Genomic DNA, 24,496 nt, shown 5'->3' on the forward strand with positions numbered 1-24,496 from the left:
GGTGAGTAGAAACAAATGAAAGACAAAAAAAAAAAAGACAATATTTTGAAATCCTAACATTAAAACAGTTATTCTGGTGCAGAGAAGTTGCTCTCTCTGCCGAAACTTCCCCGGACTTCAGAGGCAGAATACTGAATTATTTACCTTCTTTATAAGGAAAAAAAAAACACGCCCAGTGTAAATTTCTTTTTAACTCTGTGCTAAGGGATTCTAGAAATTCACTGTCACATTTCCTGGAGCCTCCCTTTTGGAAATACCTCATCACACAAGCTCAGCTGCCAGACTCAGACTGTCGAAACTCTGACACTTCTGGGAAGACATTTGTTGAGTCCATAATTATTATCCATGGCCTGTTTCATGCTCTTTTAATTCAGGATGTATATAGCAATCTTGTGTTGCTCCATAATCTCTGTTATCCTTTAGAATCGAATTAAGGAAAACAGTATATAATTTAGATAGTCTCCTCTTTACTTAAGAAAAATAGCTGAATGGATTTCGAGGTGGAATATTTCTTCGTACCTCTGATCTTATCAAGATCCGAAATATGAAGCTGCTTTGCATTTGTGCAAACCTGGTGAGCCTCCATTTAAAAAAATGTGTTTGTACTACTCAGCCATAAAAAAGAACAAAATTTTGCCACTTGCAGCAGCATGGATGGACTTGGAGGGTGTTATGCTAAGTGAAATAAGACAGAGAAAGACAGATAATGTACAATATCACTTATATGTGGAATCAAAAAAAAATGCAACAAATAGTGAATATAGCAAAAGAGAGGCAGACTCACAGGTATAGAGAGCAAGGTAATGGTTACCAGTACAGAGGTTGGGGGTAATACACAGATGAGGGGTGGGAGGTACAAACTATTGGGAATAAGACAGGCTCAAGGACGGATCGTACCACATTGGGAATATAGCCAATGTTCTGTAATAACTGTAAATGAAAAAAACCTTTAAAAATGAATTTTAAAATTGTAATAACCTATAATAGAAAAGAATCTAAAAAAGAATATATATATATGTATAACTGAACACTTTGCTGTGTACCTGAAACTAACACAACATTGTAAATCAACTGTATTTCAATACAAATTTTTTTTAAACTGTATAAAAAATATTTTAAAATAAATAAATAAATAAAAAATTTAAATATGTTTGATTTATAATATCTTTCAAAAGGGTCCCTTTTATTTATTTATTTATTTTTATTTATTTATTTTTTTTTGCGGTACGTGGGCCTCTCACTGTTGTGGCCTCTCCCGCTGCGGAGCACAGGCTCCGGACGCGCAGGCTCAGCGGCCATGGCTGAAGGGCCCAGCCGCTCCGCGGCATGTGGGATCTTCCCAGACCGGGGCACGAACCCATGCCCCCTGCATCGGCAGGTGGACTCTCAACCACTGCGCCACCAGGGAAGCCCCAGGTCCCTTTTAAAAGAATTGGTATTGTTCAGAAAATGGATTATTTCTGGGACTTGTAGGCAAATAGAACACCGACAGCAGTTATAATGGAAGCCCTTTGAGGGTAGGGACCAAGCCTATTCATTCACTGCTGTGCATTTAGTGCCTAGAGCATGCTGAACAAATGAATGAATGAACGTAGACAGCCAGGTTACTCTACAGGGATCCACACCCTGGGTGGACAACATGACCTCTGATGTTGCAGTCAATCCTGAAACCTAATTCTCTGAAATGCTTTTCTAAAAGGAAATTATAGCCCCAGGTGCTGAAGGCAAGACTCTATGAAGCAGCCACTACTTAGGCTATGATATGACACTTTTTAACGTCTCTAAATAGCTATTCTTCACATGACAAAAAACAGACCTCAGAACCTTCCCTGGACCAGCGCTGCTCACAGCCGGGTGTGTCCCTCCCCCGGGCCCTCGGTCAGGAATGGCTGCCAGAGGCCGGCCAGCTGGCCGGCCAGACCCGGTAGTGGTTGTCAAGCCCAACAAAAATCTGTGAGACCTGCCAAAAGAATTCTGAGGCCTCCTGCCCAAGCCCTCTCCCCTTGTCCCTGTTGCCCTGGCAACCAGAGGCCGGGCTTAGTCAGCATTTTTGTTTGACAAGCTGCTTTCTCCTGTCCACTGAGCCTCAATTAAGGGAAGGATGGGGGTAAAAGCAGTGCTGAGTCTGCCTGGGAATAATAACCATTTCCCAACAACACAGAGGGAGCGAAGGCTTCTTCACTTAAGACTCTTCCAGGCCCTGGGGGCTGACGGGAAGCCCTCGAGGTTAAAATCATCTTTGAGGCAGAAGGTCCCCCAGCTTCATATTTAAATGAATAATACAACGAAATACTCTCCTCAGATAAAGCCAAGAGTCTGTTTTTATGTCAAGGAATTGTTCTTTCAGAGGGGTAATTAGGGACTGCGAAGCCTGTTTCTCAATTTCTTACGAGTTACTCAAATTTTCCATTTCCTCCGGTAAAGTTGTAAACATGCCCTTTATGATACTGAGCAAATATTGTGTTGGTTTTTAAGCTGTAACAGCAGAATAATCTATAGTCTTGTGGGCACGTGTGGCTCACAGTATTTTAAAAATTTATGTCCAGAAACGTTGGAGAAAGGATTCCAGGCAGCTTAGAACAGATACGTCCAAACTCACAGCACAACTTCCATGGCTGATACAGAATAAATAAATGACTTCCCAATATATTAAGAAAAAGAGATAACAAACAGTAGTATTCTCTACTACCAATTTTGTTTTAAAAATCAAAATACACATGGATACATATGAAGACTGGAGAGAAATCACCAACATCTTCATAGCTGCTCTCTTTAGGTAAGAGTATAAGTGATGCATACATTCTTTCCTGGTTTTGATTATTTTAAACATTTACTACAATGAATGTGTTCTGTCTTTTCTGTGCGACACTTTTACTTTATTATTATCTTTATTTAGAGTCGAATTCACTCTGTGAAACTGTACAGTTCTAAGTTTTGACAAATACAGTTGTGAAACAGCCACTGCAAGCAAGACACAGAACTGTGCCATCCCCCCCCAAACCCCCTAGTGCCTCTCCTGTGGAGGCAGCCCCTCCCCGATCCTTAACTGTAGCAACCACTCATCTGTTCTCTGTCCCTATAGTTTTGCCCTTTCCAGAATGTCATATGAATGGAATCACACATTGTGAAGTCTTTTTTCTTTTTCCTTTTTCTTTTTGGCTGCACCGCGAGGCATGCGGGATCTTAGTCCCCCGACCAGGGATCGAACCGGTGCCCCCTGCAGTGGAAGTGCAGAGTGTAACCATTGGACCACCAGGGAAGTCCCATTATGAAGTCTTTTGAGTCTGGATTCTTTCAGTTAGTAAAATGCTTTCTCTCATCTCAGAGAAAACAAACAAAAAAGCTACTAAATTATATTTTAAAAAGTTAAAAACTATTTTTTTACTTAAAAAAACTTCATAAACTGAATTCTAACTTTTTTTTTTAATATGAAGGTAGCAGGAAGTACATCTTCAACTGAGAATTGCTTTCTTTTCTAGGGTTGCCGTTTCTTAGATGAGCCTGAAACTGCTTCATGGCGTTTTGGGAAACTTAGCAAAAATAAAACTGTTTATCACGGACAACGGAGAATGGCTTTTATAAGAATTCACTCTCCATAATGTCTGTGACAGACGCTGAAAGCAGAGAAAGTTCCACTTTCCTAATAAGGCCACGTACTGCAGACCTGGCTGGGATCCCCTTGGGCTTGTGGCACCCCAGCCCTTGGAGCACCTGCCACATTCTGAGATAATTCATCAATTATCAGATACAAGCAGTTCAACTCTGTTGCTACAGCAGCCAATGCTAAATTGTAGGGATCATTTTTAACAAAACTCTCCTACTTCAAAAGATTCCTAATCAGGGGAGATACCAAACCTCACCGGCCCTTTGATCCGAGTTCTGTTGGCCTGTGGGAACGAGGAAAAGAAAGAAAGAAGCACCTTATGCTCATTTTCACAGAACTCTGGGTGCATCTGGTCCCTGCTCCAGCTATGAAAGTGAAAGATGGCCGCACTGGGACCCCACGAAGTAAGGAATGGTTTGAATTTATCCTTCTGGCCACCAATCTGGATTAGAGTTCATCATTTTGTCTCCTTTGCTAAAATGTAAGTTATCTGAAGGCAGCCATGTCCCACTTATCTTTTTAGTATTTCCCACAACATAAATGTTGGGTGAATAAACAAATGAAGAGATAAAAGAAGGAATGAAAAAAAATAATTTTCCATCCTGAAATAATGGAGGTTCACTTCAGATCTGTAATCAGACTTTCCTCAACTTCATTTGTTAATATCTCTGGCATGATTTAAGTGACAAGTTAACATCTGAGCCCTCGGCATTGTGAGGTGTACGTCAGACTGTGGAACGAGAACCGAGGAATTGTTTTCTCCACAGCACAATATCAGACTACATGCCTAGAGGAACAATGGCACAGAAACAGAAAAAAGAACAAGAGGGAGAAGGAGATGAAGAAGAAGAAGAAAAAGGAAAAATAAAATAATATTTACATGGCATATAACTCATAAGGACCTTTCACATTTATCATATATTTAACAATGATAAAAATATACAGAGTAATGGGCTTCCCTGGTGGCGCAGTGGTTGAGAGTCTGCCCGCCGATGCAGGGGACACGGGTTCGTGCCCCGGTCCGGGAAGATCCCACATACCGCCGAGCGTCTGGGCCCGTGAGCCATGGCCGCTGAGCCTGCGCGTCTGGAGCCTGTGCTCCGCAATGGGAGAGGCCACAACAGTGAGAGGTCCGCGTACCGCAAAAAAAAAAAAAAATATATATATCTATATATATATACACAGAGTACTGATGACTTCCCAAGAATTAGGAACAAATTCATTCTATTTATTAAAATTTACCAACCTCCTTTCCTATCATAAAGATGGAGCCTAGGAAGGGGCCTCTCTCCCAGAAATTCTCCCCTGATAGGAAGGTCAGGGCCTGCCTGCTGGGCAGGAACTTCAAGAAGACAGGCTGGACAGCTAGGGCCCTCCTGCAAACTAGAGGAAGGCCAGGGGAATTACAAAGTGCCGAGAAAGCAAAGGATATTCAGGAAGTTGTTGACTACGTAGAACAGGGAGTGGGACAGAAAGAACAAATGGCACAGACAATCTTCAGAGCTCATCAGGACCACCACTGCCTCCGTCCCTCTACCTTCCTACCAGGTGCTGGAAGGCGGCTAAACAGGTGAGCCAAATATCACTTTTACTTCCAATCCATTTCCCTGCCGTTCAACTGGCTGAACGTGCAAAGCACGTTGGCTTAAGTGCAAAGCACCCTGGCTTAAGTGCAAAGCACCAAAAGAAAGCGGTTAAAAAAAAAAAAACCCACAAAGGTGATACACATAATACACTAATCCACACCTGAACAATCAGACATCTTGGCAAATGCCACTGTCATCAAACACTCCAACACCATTTACTGTATGGCCTTAAATAATATCTTTGACCCTGAGTATCAGGCTGCTTCTGGATGGGGAACACGTCTGCCACGACTTTAAAAAGTCTCTTTAGACCTTTTTTCCTGTATCCATAATAAAGATAAAAAGACATCAGAACAATCCATTCCATCTTCTTTTCCTCCTCTAACCACACACACACACACACACACACACACATACAAGCTCACACGTTCAAAGCTGAACTACAGGAGACTCTGGGAGCAAATCTGGACAGCGTTCCTCCCCGAGGTCCTGTACAGTGGAGTCAATGCTGTCATGCAGTTCCACAGCCTCTAGGGATCAGCATTTAAGGAACTCGGTTGGTATTTCTGTAATATGAACCATCAATACTAACATTCTGGTTCAAAGGCACCTATGGTTGGAATAAAGGAAACAATTTGGGGCACTTTTCTCCACCCCTTTTCAGAAATACTTTCTGTGGGAAAGGAGGAGGTGGGGTAGGGGAAAGAGAAACACAGAACGAGGCAGAAACTGAGACACAAGTCATTCTTTGCGGGGGAAAAAAAAAACATTTAAACTTATAAATGCTACTATAATACTATTTATATTACTCTATATTATAAAATAGATAAATTATTCCAAATAGAATTGTTATCCAAAGACAGAAAACCATAATACAATCATTTCCTGCTACGAAACATGATACTGTATATCTAAAAACAGTATAAACAAATGCTACCCTGAAATAACCGTGAAAGTTCAGACATAAATCCTCAGGGTAAAAAAAGCACAACGATGGTTATATTACAAAGTTGTATTCCTCAAATTTAGAGGATAGTTCAACAGAACAACAAAGCACAATTTATATTCATTTCCCACATTTTCAAAGGCTATGTATAAGGAATTCTTTTAATTCATCATGTTTTTTAAACTTCACACAGTGTAGATACTTTATATTTTAGAATTTATTTGATGAGAAATACATTATTTACCTATGGCAGGCAATGTATATTTTTGAAAGTATCAGATATAACTAAAAGAAAAAATCGTGTTTACCCTAATACCCCCAGCCCCCTGGAAGAAAGCTTTCTGGAACAGTTAAAACTATTCATTTCCGTCCACATGGAAAGGAAGCTACCCATGTATCTTGCTTCATGTGAGTCATAAGGCAAAGTCTGAAGAATTAAAACAATAAACTGAAGCCTTCCTCCCCAAAATGCAGCCAGCAAAATTTATGAGACCTGAACGCATGGGCTACATTAGTTTAGCAACACAGAAGAGAATTCTGCTTTTGCACAGACCAAGCCACTGAAGCAGGGAGAAAACTGTGGGCTCCTTCATGGATTTTCTTTTCTTTATTTTGTGAAGTGAGGCCCTGAGCCTGACTCACAGAGGACACACACTCTGTTGACTGACTGACTGAATGAGGAAATGGCACTAAGGTCCCTGATCAAAGCCCAGGGGGTTTGGCAGAGCACTCTATCAGAGTCTGTATGCAAAACATTTTCCTTTCTTTTTCTCATGCTCCACGATGGATCAAAGACGGTTGCAGATTCTCTGTCATCTCTTCCGTGGAACATCCCCTCTGCTATCTGCCCTAATTGGGGGTTGAGGGGTGTGCTGTGACTGCTCTGTCCAAGAGAATATGGAAGAACTGACTCTGTGGCAGTTTCCAGAGCCAGGCCCAAGACCCCGGCAGCTTTCAATTCCCGTCTCTTAGAACATTCTCTTGGGGAGACCCAAGCTGCTATGTAATACGTCCCACTGCTCTGAGATTGCCAAGCTAGAGATGCCGTGGGCAAATACTCCAGCTTTTAGTCCTAGCTATGCTCAGTCTTCCAGCAGCCCTTTCCATGGTGCCACACACTTGAGTAAACCCACCTTGGACCCTCCAGGCCAGGCTACCCACCGGTCGACCACCGTTAAGTGACCTCAGTCAAAATCACGTACAGCACGAGAACAGTCCAGCTGAGCCCTGCCCCAATTCCTGACCACGAAATGGCGTGATATAATACAATGGCTATTGTTTCAAGCCACTGAGTTTTGCGATAATGTATTACACAGTAATAAATAACTGGAACGTATTTTTTCTCTCCTTCTAGTGATTAGCAGTGAAAGCCACAGGCAGCCATGCTGATACAGCTAGTCTTTGTACTCACATACGTTTGGCTCTCAAGACAGTGCAAATAGATGTTGGAAGTTTGAAGCAGCGCTTTGGGCTTTTAATGCGATGGCAAGTAGATACCTACCCACTAGCCTTGCCACCAAAGGCCACGAAGCCTCCACCAGGTCCCACCGAAGGCCATACCTGCCTCATGAGCTCCTCTTGACGCATCCTAATTCTCTCTCTCTCCATCTGGATCCTCTGAAGCCGAAGTTTCTGCTGCTGCTGCTGCTGCGTGGTCAGCGCGTTGGGCATACTCATGAGCCCTGCTGGTGGGTTCTGAGGAGGGTGACTCTGCTGGCTCAGGGAACTGGGTGCCATTTGCTGCTGGTGCTGGTGATTCATCACTGCAGGAGGGAAGAACAGGCGGGTTAATGACCAGGGACCACAGCACCTTATCAAAAAGAGATCATCGGAATGCTTTGCGCTTTACACTATAGATTCCTGAGATTCCTTGCAAAGCACTTTCCTGTTAATCATTACTGGTGAAGTAATTATTACCTTAATTCAATTCATGGAGGCTCAGATACTGGCCCTTCTCCTGACTCGCCTAGTCGTGGCTTTTGTGCCCTGTTAAAAACCTGATTTCACACCTTGCCTGTGTTCTAGAATACATTTTAAACCTTTCAGAGAACAGAGTGGTCGTAAGTAAATTCCACACAAGTTGACACAGCATAAAAGCTAATTTCACCAGGACATCTGGGGGTGTGTATGCACAGTCTCAGATAAACTGCATGCTTATGGCAGGGCTAAGGAGGGCATGTGATCATTGATAGGTGGTGGGTAGAAAATAATACTTAGGATGGATGAGTGAATTGACGAGTGACATGTAAAACACAGTACCTAGATCAGGGAGCTACACAAAAGCAGGACGCCATTCACGCTTTGTTAAAAGAGGGTGCCCCAAAGAAATTATTTAGTGAGAAATTATTAGTGAATAATTAGAGAATAATTGAGTGAGAATTATTGTGAGAAAGAAGTGATATAAAAATGCTAACAGCGTTTGTGATTGGATAAAGCCACAAGAAGTGTTTGAAACTTTTTACTGATTTTCTATTTGTCTGCATTTACCGACATTTAAAATTTTGGCATGCAGTACTTCACTTTAGAAAAAAAAATGTAATCCTTTAATAAATTCTATAATTGGTGTCTCCCCACACCCCCCACCCCCACCAAAAAATGCATCTTAAAAAGTGCTAGCTTTCCTCCAAATAGTTTAACCAGTCAAATCTGCTTAACTTCTGCCTGGGTAATATCCTGCAATAAAGAAAACCATGCTTTTCAGTCTATTTGCTCCTAGGTCAGGGCCAAAGGCAACAATGTGTAATTTTATATACTTACTTCATTTCTGAGGAAAAAAAACGCTCAATTTTTGCTATATTTGGTATATTACCTTTAAAAGATAAAATTATTGGCATACTTTACTTAAAGTTCAAAGTAAAATATTTCAGATCATCAGTTTGTTATGGATATTACAAGGGAAAATATTTTATAACTAAACTTTCTTAGATGAATTTTAAATTAGCCTAATCAACTATGTATTAAGTGAATGTGTAGAAAACACACACACACACACACACATTGAAAAGAAAGTACCAGGAAACCCTCCTACACTGTTTGTAGGAATGTAAATTGGTATAACCACTATGCAGAACAGTACGGAGGTTCCTTAAAAAACTAAAAATAGAACTACCATATCAGCCAGCAATCCCACTCCTGGCCATATATCTGGACAAAACCATAACTTGAAAAGATACGTGCACACCTATGTTCACTGCAGCACTATTTACAATAGCCAAGACAGGGAAGCAACCTAAATGTCCGTGGACAGAGGAACAGATAAAGAAGATGTGGTACATATATACAATGGACTATTACTCAGCCATAAAAAAGAATGAAATAATGCCATTTGCAGCAACATGGATGGACCTAGAGATGATCATACTAAGTGAAGTAAGTCAGACAAAGACAAATATCATATAATATCACTCATGTGGAATCTAATTTTAAAAAATGATATAAATGAACTTAGTTACAAAACAGCAACAGACTCACAGACTTAGAAAACAAACTTATGGTTACGAAAGGGGAAACGTAGCGGGGAGGCATAAATTAGGAGTTTGGGATTAACATACACACACTATTATATATAAAATAGAGAATCAACAAGGACCTACTGTGTAACACAGGGAACTCTACTCAATATTCTGTAATAACCTATATGGGAAAGGAATCTGAAAAAGAATGAATATATGTATAACTGAATCACTATGCTGTACACCTGAAACCAACACAACACAACTATACGCCAGTAAAATTTTAAAAAAGAAAAGAAAATACTAACACTGAAGATTTTCTGTAGAAGACCTGGTTTCCTTAAGGAAGAATTAATTCCATGGCAGGAACTTCCTCTGGATGGGAGTAGAGGTGGGGTAAAAATACTTTTTTTTTTTTTTAAATTTACTTATAACTCACTCAAGTCTTTATCACATTCCCACTGTGTGCTGGGCACTGTGTTTGTAGCTGAATAAACAGCTCCTGCCTTCACAGGAACTCACAAGGAACGTGTGAAGAAATGAGGTGGGTTTTTATGCTTGGCTGTGGAGTGCTAGAATGTTAGGCTTTGTAAGGACTCCTGGAAAGCATCTAGTCCAGCTTTTTATTTTGTGAAACCCAGGGAGGTGAGGGGTGTGCTCTGCTTAGAAACAGGTGGAACCAGGGCCACAGTTGAACCCCCAACACTCCGTCCACCTGCCCTTTCAACTGTCCTTGGCCGCCCTCTGCCACACCTGAAACTGAAGACCAGGAACGATCACTGAAACTGAGGCAACCCCTCTACACACAGTTTCCCTTCAGTTGATCGCAAGGAAGCACCACTTAAACAGCAGACCCTCAAAGCACTCAAAACAGGGCCCTGGGACAAAGGTTGCTCAGGTTACAATTAGGAAGGGCTCAAGGAAGGTTTGGACAGATGTACAACTCTGCTCAATCCCAGGGAAGTCACTCGAGGCAAGGTAAGATACTGGAGTATTCTGCCCAAACAGTTTGGGCTTCACTTCCCGAATCAAGCCCACCACCAAGAACTCTCATTTCTTGGCACCGTCCCTGGCACACAAGGAAACTCAGTAAACGATGGGATGAATGACTGAAACCAGCTGGGCATTCCTTATGTTCTCAGTTTGAGAACAGAAAAAAAGCACAGCTGTGATCAATGCCAAAATAACTGAAATAAGTACGCCATTTCTACAGCTTGTTGGAGCATAATCACAATCTCTATTTGAAGGCCTGGGTGGGAGGGTCAGGGATGGGGCACACACTGTGTCATCGGGGAAAAGTTCTCTTAAATACCAATTCAAGTAAGACAAAGTCCAGATATCCAGAAGGGTTTAATTCATAAGACCTCCTTCAGGCCAGGAGAAGGATGCTTAGATGGAAGAATAGTGATTATCTCCAGGCACAGTCGTTTTTGAACCTTCTGAAAAAGTATGCTCCTATTTTTCTGATGTAACTACTATAGACAAAAAAAAAAAAAACCAAATTGTGTCTATAAGAGAAATGTGTAAATTGAATATTTCCAATATCAGAAATCCCCAGGTTAGGAAAAAAGCTTAAAAATGTTAAATTTTTTTGTTAGCAGTTCAGAGGTTATGTTAATTTTTATAACTTAGGTTCTTTGAAAAATATTAAAACTGGCTCAAGTCTGGTACTTACTGACATGACAAATCAGACCCATCTGCCATAACTTGGGAAGACAGCATTGTCAGTCTACTCACACAGGATTCTGTTACTCCACTCCACACACTGTCCAGATACTGCTTGGCAGGTTTTATTGATGTCTGCATCCTTATCTGGGGGAGTCTAAGACTTGGAGAAGATCTCTTCCAAAACCACACCCTTGCGAGCCTTTGAAACACCAGCCCTTACGGCAACCATCCATTGGGGAGGCATGGTGGACATGCTGCTTTCTTCCATTTAATTTAGATTTGATCATTCAGACTACACTCAGACTAAACATCTCCAGCTATTAACTGTAGTGACTGGAAAAGAGTAGAACTTAGCCAGTGGCTTTGTTTTCAAAATAAAGCACACCCACCAACGGAGAAGTCTATATGAGAATATTCACTATGGTATTGTCCATAACAGCAAAAGACCAAAAACAGTGTCCACCAATAAGAGATCATGATCCATTCATTCAGAGGAATTCTATGTGGCTATTCTGAAGAATAAAGAAGCTCTGTAGGTCCTTCTATGGAACAATCTCTAAGAAACAATGTTTAGAAGAGGGAAGAAAAAAAAATCCAAGGAAAAGAAATGCATGTAAGAGCATGCCACTATTTGTAACTAGAAAAATGGAGGCAGCGGGCATTCATATCATATCAATACATATACAGCAAATCTCTCTAGGAAAATACACAACAGTGGGTGCCTCTGGAGAGGAAACGGGGTGTCAAGGATGGGAGGAGATCTTCCTTTTCCTCTTCTGCACTGTTTGAAGTTTTTCTGTGTGCATTTATTATTTATGTAAAACATAAAAATGTGAAAGTGAAAAACAGAAAACAAAAGCACGGTCATGGCTTCCCTGGTGGTGCAGTGGTTGAGAGTCCGCCTGCCGATGCAGGGGACACGGGTTCGTGCCCCGGTCCGGGAAGATACCATATGCCGCGGAGCGGCTGGGCCCGTGAGCCATGGCCGCTGAGCCTGCGCGTCCGGAGCCTGTGCTCCGCAACGGGAGAGGCCACAACAGTGAGAGGCCCACGTACCGCAAAAAATAAACAAATAAATAAAAAAGCATGGTCATGTATGCATCAAATATGCAAAATATTTTCTTGGTGGACTGAAAGGAGGTAACCCCCAAATTATTTGAAAAAAAACAAATAAGGCTTAAAATATAGTCAAGATCCTCAAAACTAAGAGCCTGCCTGGTGCAACTTCTTGTGAAGGTGAGGAAACAATACCCAGAGAAACAGTGAATTTGGTCAAAATCATAAAATGGTCCAGGGCCTAGAAGCCAGGTGTCCTCCCTGACTCAACTCAGGTGCCCATGATTCCACCTGTCACTCTGTTCCCTCTATTCGTTTCATTTCAGACTGTTTTTGAATCTTTTATTAGGTTGAATCTCATGAACTTCACCGATGGTTGAGGTTCTAGCTACTCAAAGACAAAGAGGCAACAGAGGCCCAAGACAGAGACAAACAGAGAGGAGGTCCTCAGGAGAGCACAGGAAGGAAAACATCTAGACTTGCAATGAACAAAATACTCCTTGGGATAATATTCCATAACATTTTAGGGAGAGAATAGTTCAGTTTAAAAAAAAAAAAAGAAAGAAAGAAAAGCAGCAGAGTATCTCAAATGCAGTATCTGAGGCCAAACCAGTTAAGGGCAGACTGCCACTAAATGCCTCAAAAAGGCTAAAGACCTAGTCAAGTTCTAGACTTTTGCCAGTCCCCACAGAAAGGAATAACCCAAACAGAAGATTTCTCCATTGAAGCAGGAATGTATCAAAACTAAAGCAGAAAAAAAAAAAAAAACTAAAGCAGAGACTTTTTTTTTTCCTTCCAAGAGAGTCAGAATTTAAATTGAAACCCACATGTATCTTTTTCATTCTTTTCATCTCCTTTTCCTTTCTCTCTTTTTTTTCTTTCTTCTTTGATAATTGGCTTTCTCTTCTGTGTTTCGCAATTGAACATAACCAAGCTCTACAGATATGTAACCAGAAACATTTCACTGCTATTATTCAATATAAAAGAAAACACCAAGAAAAGCAAAACTCCACAGCATCTGAGATATGAACACTCTTTTGATTTAATGATTGTATCCTTGGTGAAGTAAACGGTCAACATGGGAATGGGGTGTGCAGAGGGGGTGACTACCCAGACTCTCTGTTCAATGCTGCCCAGGACGCTGATGCACCCTCTGACCAGCTCCAGCAAACACACTTGGTCACGTCTACAAAGCCCCACAAGTAGGCTTGAGGCCAGGAAGGTCCCTGGACTCAGTTCTAAGCCTACACATCATTTGTTGTATAAGAAGCAGACGTGGAAAAGGTGAAGGCTTCACTCCTGAACTTTTGCCTTTTGCAGCAGCAGGAACAGAGAGCGACAGCTCATAGACAAAGTGTTTGGGCAGCTTCCCCAAGCCAGGAGCTGCAGACGAGGAGGGAGGCCAGGGAATCAGGTTGTCCAGCGGGCCTCCTGGAATGTTTGACAAATGTCTTTCTGGCCTCGGAGAGGTTCAGTGGCTTGCTTTTCTGTGTCCTGGGCTTGCTTCCCTTGTTTTTAAAATAGGCTATGGTTACACACACACACACACACACACACACACACACACACACACACACACACACACAAAATGCCAAATGAAGAAAACAAAACCACAAGATTAGGCTCAACTACAAAACCTGTCACGGGCCTGCATGGGGCTGGCTCTGAGCAGATTATGGAAAGGACAACCAGCTTGCCAATGGCTAGAAGCCACACCTAAGCCCTAGAAAGACACAGAAATTACTTTATTCCCTTCAAATCCTTCTCCCTGACGCACATGTGAATCTGGGGAGGGCAGAGAGGAATACCTTTTGCTAGTTATCCACTGTTGTTCAAGATACAAAGTAACAGAAAAACAAAACGAAACAAAATGCAGGGAAAGTGGGGGTTATAAGAGACTGCCAGAATATCTGCTGAAACTCTCCATCAGCAAATGTTGATTTAACAGGAAAATCTCAAAGATGGTTTAATTTGTACTCCGGTTTTCGCGGGTGGTAAACAGAATCTTGCTAAATGAACTTCAGTTCCACATATTCAAAGTAACCTTTTAGTTTAGTTTTGGGGTTTCTTTCTTTCTTTCTTTCTTTCTTTTTTTTTTTTTTTTTTTAACACTTTTATTTATTTATTTATTTATTTTGTGGTACGCGGGCCTCTCACTGTTGTGGCCTCTCCCGTTGCGGAGCACAGGCTCCGGACGCGCAGGCTCAGCGACCATGGCTCATGGGCCCAGCCGCTCCGCGGCATGTGGGATCTTCCCGGACCGGGGCGCGAACCCGTGTCCCCTGCATCGGCAGGCGGACTCCCAACCACTGCGCCACCAGGGAAGCCCTCTTTCTTTTTTTTTTTTTTTTTTTTACAAGCTTCTATGATAAATCATCAAGCATTCCAAAGAACCCTTCTAACATCATCCCTTGAGCGTGGGAAGAGCTTTGAAGAGGCTGACTTTTTGTGAAAACCTGGTTGCAGTTTCCTCAAAGCAGATGGATATGCAACATTCGAATACTGTACGCACCGTGGGTAAAATACACTTGATGTGGGACGTGGGAAACTTCTTCCTCCCGTTTGGAACAGGTGTTTAATTCAGTTTGACGTTTGGGCTAATACGTTTATATACATTGCATCAGAAACACATTCCAGAAACCTAAACACCCATGAGAGGGCAACACAAGCTCTCCTGCATCATGGACTGTTAACAACGGGAAGCGTGATGACCACTCCATTCTCTGTCCCTGCTCTACAAATGCTGAAACGGGTCTGTCACGGTGAGTGACCAGTTGTCTTAAGTTTGACTAATGGGTTTCCTGGGACACAGGACTTTCAGGGCTAAATCCAGGGGAGTCCCAGGCAAATGGGATGGTTGGTCACCCTAAGCCTGTGAATGTCCGTGTCCCCAGAGCTAACTCATGGCAGTAGAACCCAAGTTTCCTATTTCCACGCTAACATGTTTCCTTACAAAGAGAACCAGCGCCCGTATGAAATAACCATTTGATATTTAGAATGACAGTCAGGCTGCCCAGATTAGCTCTCAGTGTGTCCTCCATGGGTTACAACTAGCTGTCCTGTCCTTTTGTACCCATACAACTTGGTAATTGGAGAGGGAATATGACTCCTGCACTTACTCTGTAACTTTTTAAGGAAATCAAGCACTATTTATGACATTGCATTGCATCACTTGTAAACATGTACTTGGTTAAGGCTGAAAGTCAGGAAATCTTTTCTGTTGGATTCTGGGCTGGGCTATACACACAGAACAGAAGCTCTTTTAAGAAACACTGAAGCGTTTTCTTCCTGTGATTTGAACTCTCACTTTCCTGGGGGCTGGATTTGTGCTCTTTATAAATAAGACCTAGGAAGGAGCCAAGTCTCCCCCTGCCCCTTGGAACCAACCCCAATGATACGGATGTTCCTTATAAACATAGAACACAAATAATTTAGTGCATTTCAAACCTGACTTGCCGATGCATACAGTAGGCACTAAATACATTCTCCCTGAACTAAGCTTCAGGGTTTATGGGTCAGAAATTGGTGTAAGATATCAGTTCATTTGTAAGAAGATGATCAGCATAGACTTTTTTCTAATTTAAAAGAAACATAATAAAGAAGAAAACTCAGAATAAACTGGAAATCCCTCCCCACCACACACAGACACAACTCTTTCTCTCGAGGATGCGTTTTAATCACTACTCCCCTAATCTTATAAGTGAATATTTAATGGATACTAGACTTTTGTTGCTGCTTTCTCTTTACTTCCAGAACATAGTTCCTTGTTCAGGACCCATTGCATTTTGCTCTGTTTTATCATTAGTGGTTTACAAACCCCACCACACTCATCACAGCTGGGGCCGTGTATTTACACTACTTTGAAGCATCACCATAGAAGTTCAGGCTGGAAGGGGCTTAGTCCATTTCGACCAAGGTTCTCAATTCTTCTTTTTAGCAGCAGGATCTTTCTCCAGAGCCTGATATATGGCATGAGGCAGAGACACCCGATATGTGCAGGGGCTCATTCACAACACGCCTGGGGCCTGTGCTGGTGCCAGTGAGCGCTTAAATGGCAGCCCCTTTGACTCTCTTCTCTAAATTTTCTTGGTCTGGCTTTCACTGTGCTTTCCCTACAGGCGTTTCCCAACTCTTGTGTCAAAATATTAAACAAAGTTTTAAAATATGTTGAACAGACACAGCTCTTGGAGACTGAATACTAACCAAGCTTAGCTTCTGCTCACATGCCCCTGAAACCCTGGCATGGGGCCTTGGGACACAATTTAAAACCACTGACTTAAGCCAATTCACTCATTTTTGAAATGAAGAAACTTGGAAGGTTAAGTGACTCAGCGCAAATCACAGGCATAGACTGTGACAAACCTAGGAAGCCCAGGGAATGTGCTGGAATGCATGGCTGGCATCGGCTGCATTGACCACCAATCACTGCCCTGTCCTGCAATCAAAAAATATTTACTGAGTGAAATTTGGTGACAAGGATTGAGGAGTTTCCTTTTCCCTGTTTCATGAAAAGGTCTAATGCAGACTAATTTAATGAACTTATTTACTTATAAAATGATGAAATCAACACGGATCACATGTTACAATGGCACCCTGTGCGATCTGGTTTTACAGAGAATGGTATAGGGCTTTCTTCTTCAGGCCTTAGAAAAAAAAAAAAAGACAAAATCAGATAACTTTGAAGAGTTCCATTTCATAATTCAGGAAGGTTTCAAGGAGAAGAGGTGCCGCCATCAGGCAATACTAGCCCTTCTGGCCACAGCGGCTTTGCGGAAGTAATGATATGCAACAGACAGAAGCCGAAACAGGTGTAAATCGTATCTGACATATATGCAGACCCAGCCACACCAAGCTTCAAAAATATTTCAGCAGCAAGAGTGCCTGGGTGCAGCTGCGGGTCTTTTCCTCTCTGTTTATGGGCCGTACATGGCTTAACTCATGTGAACTGGCCAATGTCAGGTGTCACGCAGCCCTGTCTGATGGAAAACACATGTCTACGGAGGTAGAAAAGAAAAACCCAGCCTCAGTCCAGCCTGGACTCAGTCACGATACGATGAAGGGGGGGGAAAGGGCTGCAGACACGTCTCTCGCCCTTCTTGCGCCTCTCTCAGCTCCTGCTAACAATGAGTCGCTTGTTTCTCTTATTTCCCAGAAACAGTATTAGCCGTCCAACAAGGTCAGCAAAAAAAAAAAAAAAAAGGCAGCCTTTCACTTCAGGGTGCATTTGGTTCCAAAAATCTGTAAAGCATTAAACCAAGAAGCTGCACCATCCCAACTTCACACTGAGCCCTTTACTCCAATTCTGGGTGAGAATAGCTATAAGGAAATTTCTCAGCTGGCTCAGTTGATAAGGCATAGAGTTCTGGGATCCCTGTGCATTCAGCCACACTTTCTCGGCTTCAAACCTTAAAATCACTTCCAGTGCCACCAAAACTGAACAGGTGGACCTTAGGTTTTCCAGATGCCTCCAGCTGGTCTGGTTTTAGACTTGTAACCCAAGCTGCATTTACTTCACAAGAAGCCCTGAATTTTTAGCACCAGCACACGATTTTCCTACTTGCTCTCCTGTCTGCCCGTCCAAACAGTAATCTAGTCAACAAACCAGGGTGCGAGTACTCAGGCAACTCTGCTCTCTTAGGTATAAAGATGGAAATGCCTATAACCTAGGTTTCTATGTTTTCCTAGCAAATGCATCATCTACAATGTATATTTTATTGGCATTTAAAGGATTACAACATCGGTTTTCATGGTTTTGACAGATCCAGGACAAGCTAGAAATAAAAAGAAATCACATCTTTCTAGCATGTTCATTTATCTGGGTCCTTCTGCTGTACAGAAACCATATTTCTTCTACCTAAAGCAGCACCAGAATGTGCTACTCAGATTCCATGTGATTTCTGGATGTCTCAAGATTTATCAAAAGTGGCCAGGAAGGAAGCACACCTGTGAAGGCAGTGAATTTAGGCAAATAAGAACTCGGAAAAAAGGAAACTGGGTGCTTCACTGTGCTGCTTCACAAAGTTACCTTTGTGTCTCTGAATTTAATTCCATGGCCTGGCAACAGCAGCAAAACCAAAACTTTTCTTGTTTTATTATCTTCAGACAATAGGTATCCTATTATCCCAGCGGGAAATGGAAACTCTGATTCATGCGTTTATCTTCATTAGTCAGGAGAGAGTTTATCGTAGCTTTTTATTGGTTAGCTTTCCTGAATGATTTTAAAACTACTCCAGGTGCAAAGTGTGGCAACCCAGGGTTAATAACAGAAAATGAATCCGCAGCTGCGTTCCACAAGAAGCGAGGAGAAGTTGCCAGTGTGGGCTGCAGTTCTTAATCTGTTTTCTTTTTATTACGTGCCATTTTAGTAAACATCTTTATTATTAAAAGAGCTCATACAACAGACGCTCCAAGAGGTAAGTCAAAGGATTTGAACGATTTATGAAAGAGAACATGTATTTACTAATCAAACATGGAAAGATTTTCAGCTTCACAAGGAATCATAGAAATGCAAATGAAAGAGCCATTCTTCAGCAATCAAATTAGCAGAAATAATACAGTAAGGTGATGTGGGTGTTTTGCATCCAGCCATGAGTACTCAGGAAAAAAAAACCAAAACAAAACAAGAATTTAACCAGGGGTAGCAGGATTAAGAAATCTGCTAAAATTATTTGTCAAGTTTTGGGACTTTGTGCTTATATGCATGTACCCCTAGATCTTATAGGATTGCTAGTGACCCCAAAAGGCTAATTGCCTTTGAAATGAAAATGTATCAAAATACTAATAGTGGTGGTGCTCGGACGGTAAGCCTATGGATGATTTTTTTTCTTTCTGGTGTTCCAAGTTTCATTTAAATATTCACTCACCAAATATCTGCTGAGCCCCGTGCAGGTGCAAGGCCCTGTTTCTAGGTGCTAGAGATACTGATGAATATGGCTCACCACAGCCATGATGCCCCATAGGCCCTGGCCCTTCAGGAGATTATAGTCTAGTGGGGAGACACAACAGCAAATATATAGTATAATTCTAACGATAAGGGCTTTGAACAAACAAATGCAGAACTATTTGAGACAGGCATTCCTTCTGTGCCTGAGGAGGTAATGTGTGATCTAAAAACATCTGGATGAAGTGCAGAAATCGGGGTAGGGGGCATACTAGGCTGAGGGAGAACAAGTGCAAAGGTCCTGAGGTGGGAAGGGGCCTGACCTGTAGGCTTGGAGTACTTGAGCAAAACAGGGTGGCCCATGTGGCTGAGGGGCACAGGGGGAGAGGCAGGGACCAGGGCCTATGGGGCATCATGGCTGTGGTGAGCACTACAGTTAGCCTCTGTTCCAAAGTGATAGAAATCTCCTTCGGGCTACTACATGAGAAACTGTCAGAGTATTTCATACACTATGGTGAAATAAAAAATTCTGAAGAAATCAACAGATGGAGAAGTTAGGGATCTGTGTCTCTGAGCTGTTGTCTCTCAGCCCTGTGAGGTTGTTCAGAGTCATCTTTGGGCAAGAAAAGAATAAGCTCTGCGGTGGAGGTAAGGAGAAGTAGAAACCAAAACAGCTCTGCTCTTTAAACACTTTCAAAAGGCGATTCTGGTCCCAAGCCAAACAAAAACAAAAACCGACGCCTCTAAATTTCATTTGTCAGGAGGTGCCAAGGGGGCCCTGTTCTTAAAAACGGAAACAAAACAAAACACACACCACCAACAAAAAGCTACAACTCTGGATTTTCTAAATTGTATGCCCGAGTCCAGCTGGGTACGCGGGGTAGCCTTGTGGTCTGCAGCCGTTCCTGGCTGGTTCTCTGAGATGATGCCACCACCTAGGGTCAAGGAAGGGTAAAGAAAACCTCTCTCTAGAACTCCGGGTATTCACAGTTGGGAGACTTTTTGAGGACTGCTAGATCGCAGTGTCTGGATCATGTATGGGGAATTAGCAGGAGAACTCCCCCTTCGGCCTCTATACCTGGAAAAGCTTTGCTTCTCCTCCACACCAGGCAAGCCTTTCCCTGATGGATGCTTTGACTCCTGTAACTGAACATATCTCGTCCTCCGAGCACGAGCCCCCCGAGTCTCAGAATCAAACCTGTAGGCACCTCTAGCAACCACACGAGGCCTGCAGTATGCGTCTTTCTCCCTGACTTTATTATTTTCTCAGCCACAGTCTTCTACCCCAACTTAAGTCAATTATTTATATGTATACTTTTTTTTTTTTTTTTTTTTGCCACACCATGCGGTATGTGGGATCTTAGTTCCCCAACCAGGGATCAAACCCACGCCCCCTGCATTGGAAGTGCAGAGTCTTAACTGCTGGTCCACCAGGGAAGTCCCTATATGTAGACTTCTGAATTAAGTGTGTGGGAAGAGGCAAGAGTAGAATCAACAGATGGAAGTGTCACAGTTTCATTTCAAAGCTCTATCTCTCTATATACAGCTACACCAGTATAGCATTTTTAAAAATTTTATATTGGAGTATATTTGATTAACAATGTTGTATTAGTTTCAGGTGTACAGCAAAGTGAGTCAGTTATACATATACATGTATCTATTCTTTTTCAAATTCTTTTCCCATTTAGGTTGTTACATAATATTGAGTTCCCTGTGCTATAGAGTAGGTCCTGATTGCTTATCCATTTTAAATACAGCAGTGTGTACATGTCAATCCCAAACTCCTAATCTATCCCTCCCACTACCCTGCCCCCCTGGTAACCATAAGTTCGTTCTCTAAGTCTGGGAGTCTGTTTCTACACCGATATAGTATTATTATTGTTTTTTTTTTGCAGTACGCGGGCCTCTCACTGCTGTGGCTTCTCCCGTTGCGGAGCACAGGCTCCGGACGCACAGGCTCAACGGCCATGGCTCACGGGCCCAGGCGCTCCGCGGCATGTGGAATCTTCCCGGACCGGGGCATGAACCCGCGTCCCCTGAATCGGCAGGCGGACTCCCAACCACTGCGCCACCAGGGAAGCCCCTAGTATTATTTATGAATTAAATAGTGGTCTGTGAAGCCTAAGTGACCATACTAGATATGGCATTTGCTCATCATCCAGAGGACGGAAAAGAGTTTACATGACCTGAGGCCACATCTTACAGAGTCCTGGTGGACCAAAAAGCTTTTCCTCTTATTGCACTGTCTTTGTGGGGCACACTCATGAGAGGAGCCAGCTGACCCAAGAAACTCCTCCCATATCACCCATTCTAGGACAAACTGGCATCACATGCCTTCTGACAGGATGCAGGGAGAAGAATACAACATCACTTCTGTGGTACTCCTGCCCAAAATGTATAACCTAAATCTAAACCAGGAGGAAACACCAGACAAAGCCAAATTAACATCAATCTTCAAAATAACTGGCCCATACTCTTCAAAAATGTCAAGGTCCAGAAACACGAGGGCTGAGGAATCATTCTAGGTAAAAGGAGATTAGGGAGACAGGACAATTAAATGCAATGCATAACCTTCAATAGATCCTGGACCAGAAACCAGAAAGGCCATAAAGGACATTACTGTGGGGACTTTCCTGGTGGTGCAGTGGTTAAGACTCCGTGCTCCCAATGCAGGGGGCCTGGGTTCGATCCCTGGTCTGGGAACTAGATCCCACATGCATGCCACAACTAAGGAGCTGGTGAGCCGCAACTAAGGAGCCCACCTGTTGCAACTAAGACCTGATGCAACCAAATAAATAAATAAATAAATATTTAGGGGGGAAAAAGGACATTATTGTGGCAAATGAAATTTCAAATATTGACTGTGGATTAGACAACAGTATTGTACCAATGTTGAACTTCGTGATTTTCATACTATACAGGCATACCTCAGAGATATTGAGGGTTCGGCTCCAGACCACTGCAAAAAAGCAAGGCATACAAATTTTTTGGTTTCACAGTGCATATAAAAGTTATGCTTTGGGGGTTTCCCTGGTGGCGCAGTGGTGGAGAGTCCGCCTGCCGATGCAGGGGACACGGGTTCGTGCCCTGGTCCGGGAGGATCCCACATGCCACGGAGCGGCTGGGCCCGTGAGCCGTGGCCGCTGGGCCTGCACGTCCGGAGCCAGTGCTCCGCAGCGGGAGGGGCCACACAGTTAGAGGCCCGCATACCGCAAAAAAAAAAAAGTTATGGTTATACTATACTGTAGTCTATTAAGTTTATTACATATACACATATATATACACACACACATAGACAATATATATAATGCAATGGCATTATGTCTAAAGAAAGTACATACCTTAATTAGAAGGTAGTTTATTGTTAAAAAATGCTAACCCTCATCTGAGCCTTTAGTGAGTCAATCTCTTTGCATTAGTAATCAAAGTACACTGATCGCAGATCACGATACCAAATATAATAATAATGTTTGAAATATTGCACGAATTACCAAAATGTGACACAGAGACACAGAGTGAACAAATGCTGCTGGGAAAATGGTGCTGGTAGATTTGTGTGATGCAAATTTGCCACAAACCTTCAATTTGTAAAAAAATGCAGGATCTGTGAAGCACAAAAGTGAAGCCCAGTTAATAGGAGGTCTTCCTGTACTGTGCTTAAGTAAGAACACATCCTTTTAGAAAATATGATCTGAAGTATTTACGGGGAAAAGGGCATAACATCTCCAACTTAGTCCTGAAGAGTTCAGAAAAAAAAAAAAAAAAAATATATATATATATATATATATATATATAAAACATCTTCATATGGAAAAAGAGAGATAAGCAAATGAGGCAAATCATAAACAATTAACAAAGGCAAATCTGGGCAAAGGGTATGTGGGAGTTCCTTGTACTATATTTGAAACTCTTCTGTAAGTTTTAGATTATTTCAAAATAAAAGGTGACATATTACAGCAAAGAAAAAACTTCCCCTAAACACACCCTAAACTCCCTGGAGATTGAAAATTCTCAGCCTGGCAGAGTCCAGACAAACCGTGTGGTATACGGGCCGTTGTGCAGCGATGTTATTTCTCTTCGAGGAAACTGCTACTGCTCAGTGGTTTTGAGAACTGACTGGGGTTTGGAGGGAGAGAACCCTAATTGTAACAGGTGCTTCATGATCCTGATACCCAGCCTCGCCACCTCCATCCCCGACCCCAACTGTTATTTGTGGACAAAAATACTTGTGGCTGCCATTTCAGTAAACAAAGAGTGGTGCCCGCCATCAAGTCAGCAGCCGACCCCAGTGGTGAGCCCTGAGGAGCACTGAGGATGGAGAAAAAAAGGATGCTGGCCCTAGATAATCAACATGTAAATCAAAGGAGTAACTTCAACGAGTCCAGGCTCCTGCATCTTCCCATACATAGAAAAGCACTAAAGTCATTAACTTGAGATGTCTGTTTTTTATGATTAGTAGTAATCTTTTGATGTGCGACTATTTTTTTTTTTAAAGCAAAAACTCCTATATATCACGGCACCTCCCTTACCTCTTCAGAACAGCCCCTCAGAGCTATCTGAGGGGCTGTCTCCTGGGCTACAGTCCTCAGTAAGGTGTCCGAATAAAACATAATTCTCAGCTTTTAGGTTGTGCGATTTTTTTTCAGTCGACACATCACAAGAAAAAGAAAAAACTATGTGTGGTGATGGATGTTAATTAGATTTACTGTCGCGGAACCTCCCTGGCGGTCCAGTGGTTAAGACTCCGCGCTTCCAATGCAAGGGGTGCGGGTTCAATCCCTGGTAGGGGAACTAAGATCCCACATGCCGTGTGACATGGCCAAAAAAAAGGATTTATTGTCATGACTACTGTACAACATATACACATATCAAATCACTGTGCTGTACACCTGAAACTAATATAATGTTTATGTCACTTACATCTCAATTTTTTTTAAAGAGAAAAAAAAATCTCATTTTTAAAAAATAGAGAGCCTGAAAAGACAGGACAAAGCGGTGTCCTATGGGACTGGTCTTTCAGAAGAAACAGCTCTGGAAAACTGTACCTAACAACAAGACGCTGAACTAAACAATTACAAGTTTTCTTGGGTAGAACCTGGGCTCCAAGAGTTAGCTGACTATAAAGCTTGAGGCCCTGGGATGAAAGGCCCTCGCTTCCCAGGATCAGAGGTGAAGACACTGTTCCATGTTGGCCTTCTCGATAAAAGGAAAACTGGACAAGCTAAGAAGGGCAGAGTGGAGGCTGGAGAAGGAGCTTTCATTTGCAGCTGCCCTGAGCATTCATTTTGCTAGGATGGGATGATC

General features: G+C 42.4%; 1 protein-coding gene across 2 annotated transcripts in view; it reads right to left on the bottom strand.

Annotated features, from left to right (window-relative positions):
* The window catches only part of WWTR1 (WW domain containing transcription regulator 1), a 133,756-nt gene that overhangs the window by 17,449 nt on the left and 91,811 nt on the right, over positions 1-24,496 (bottom strand). For both annotated transcript variants that reach the window (XM_032630667.1, XM_032630668.1), the window contains exon 4: positions 7,697-7,899. In XM_032630667.1, the coding sequence (XP_032486558.1) occupies positions 7,697-7,899 (203 nt within the window). The remainder of the gene's footprint in view (positions 1-7,696; positions 7,900-24,496) is intronic.

Source organism: Phocoena sinus, chromosome 4, assembly GCF_008692025.1.
Source record: "Phocoena sinus isolate mPhoSin1 chromosome 4, mPhoSin1.pri, whole genome shotgun sequence".
NCBI classification, from domain to species: Eukaryota; Metazoa; Chordata; class Mammalia; order Artiodactyla; family Phocoenidae; genus Phocoena; species Phocoena sinus.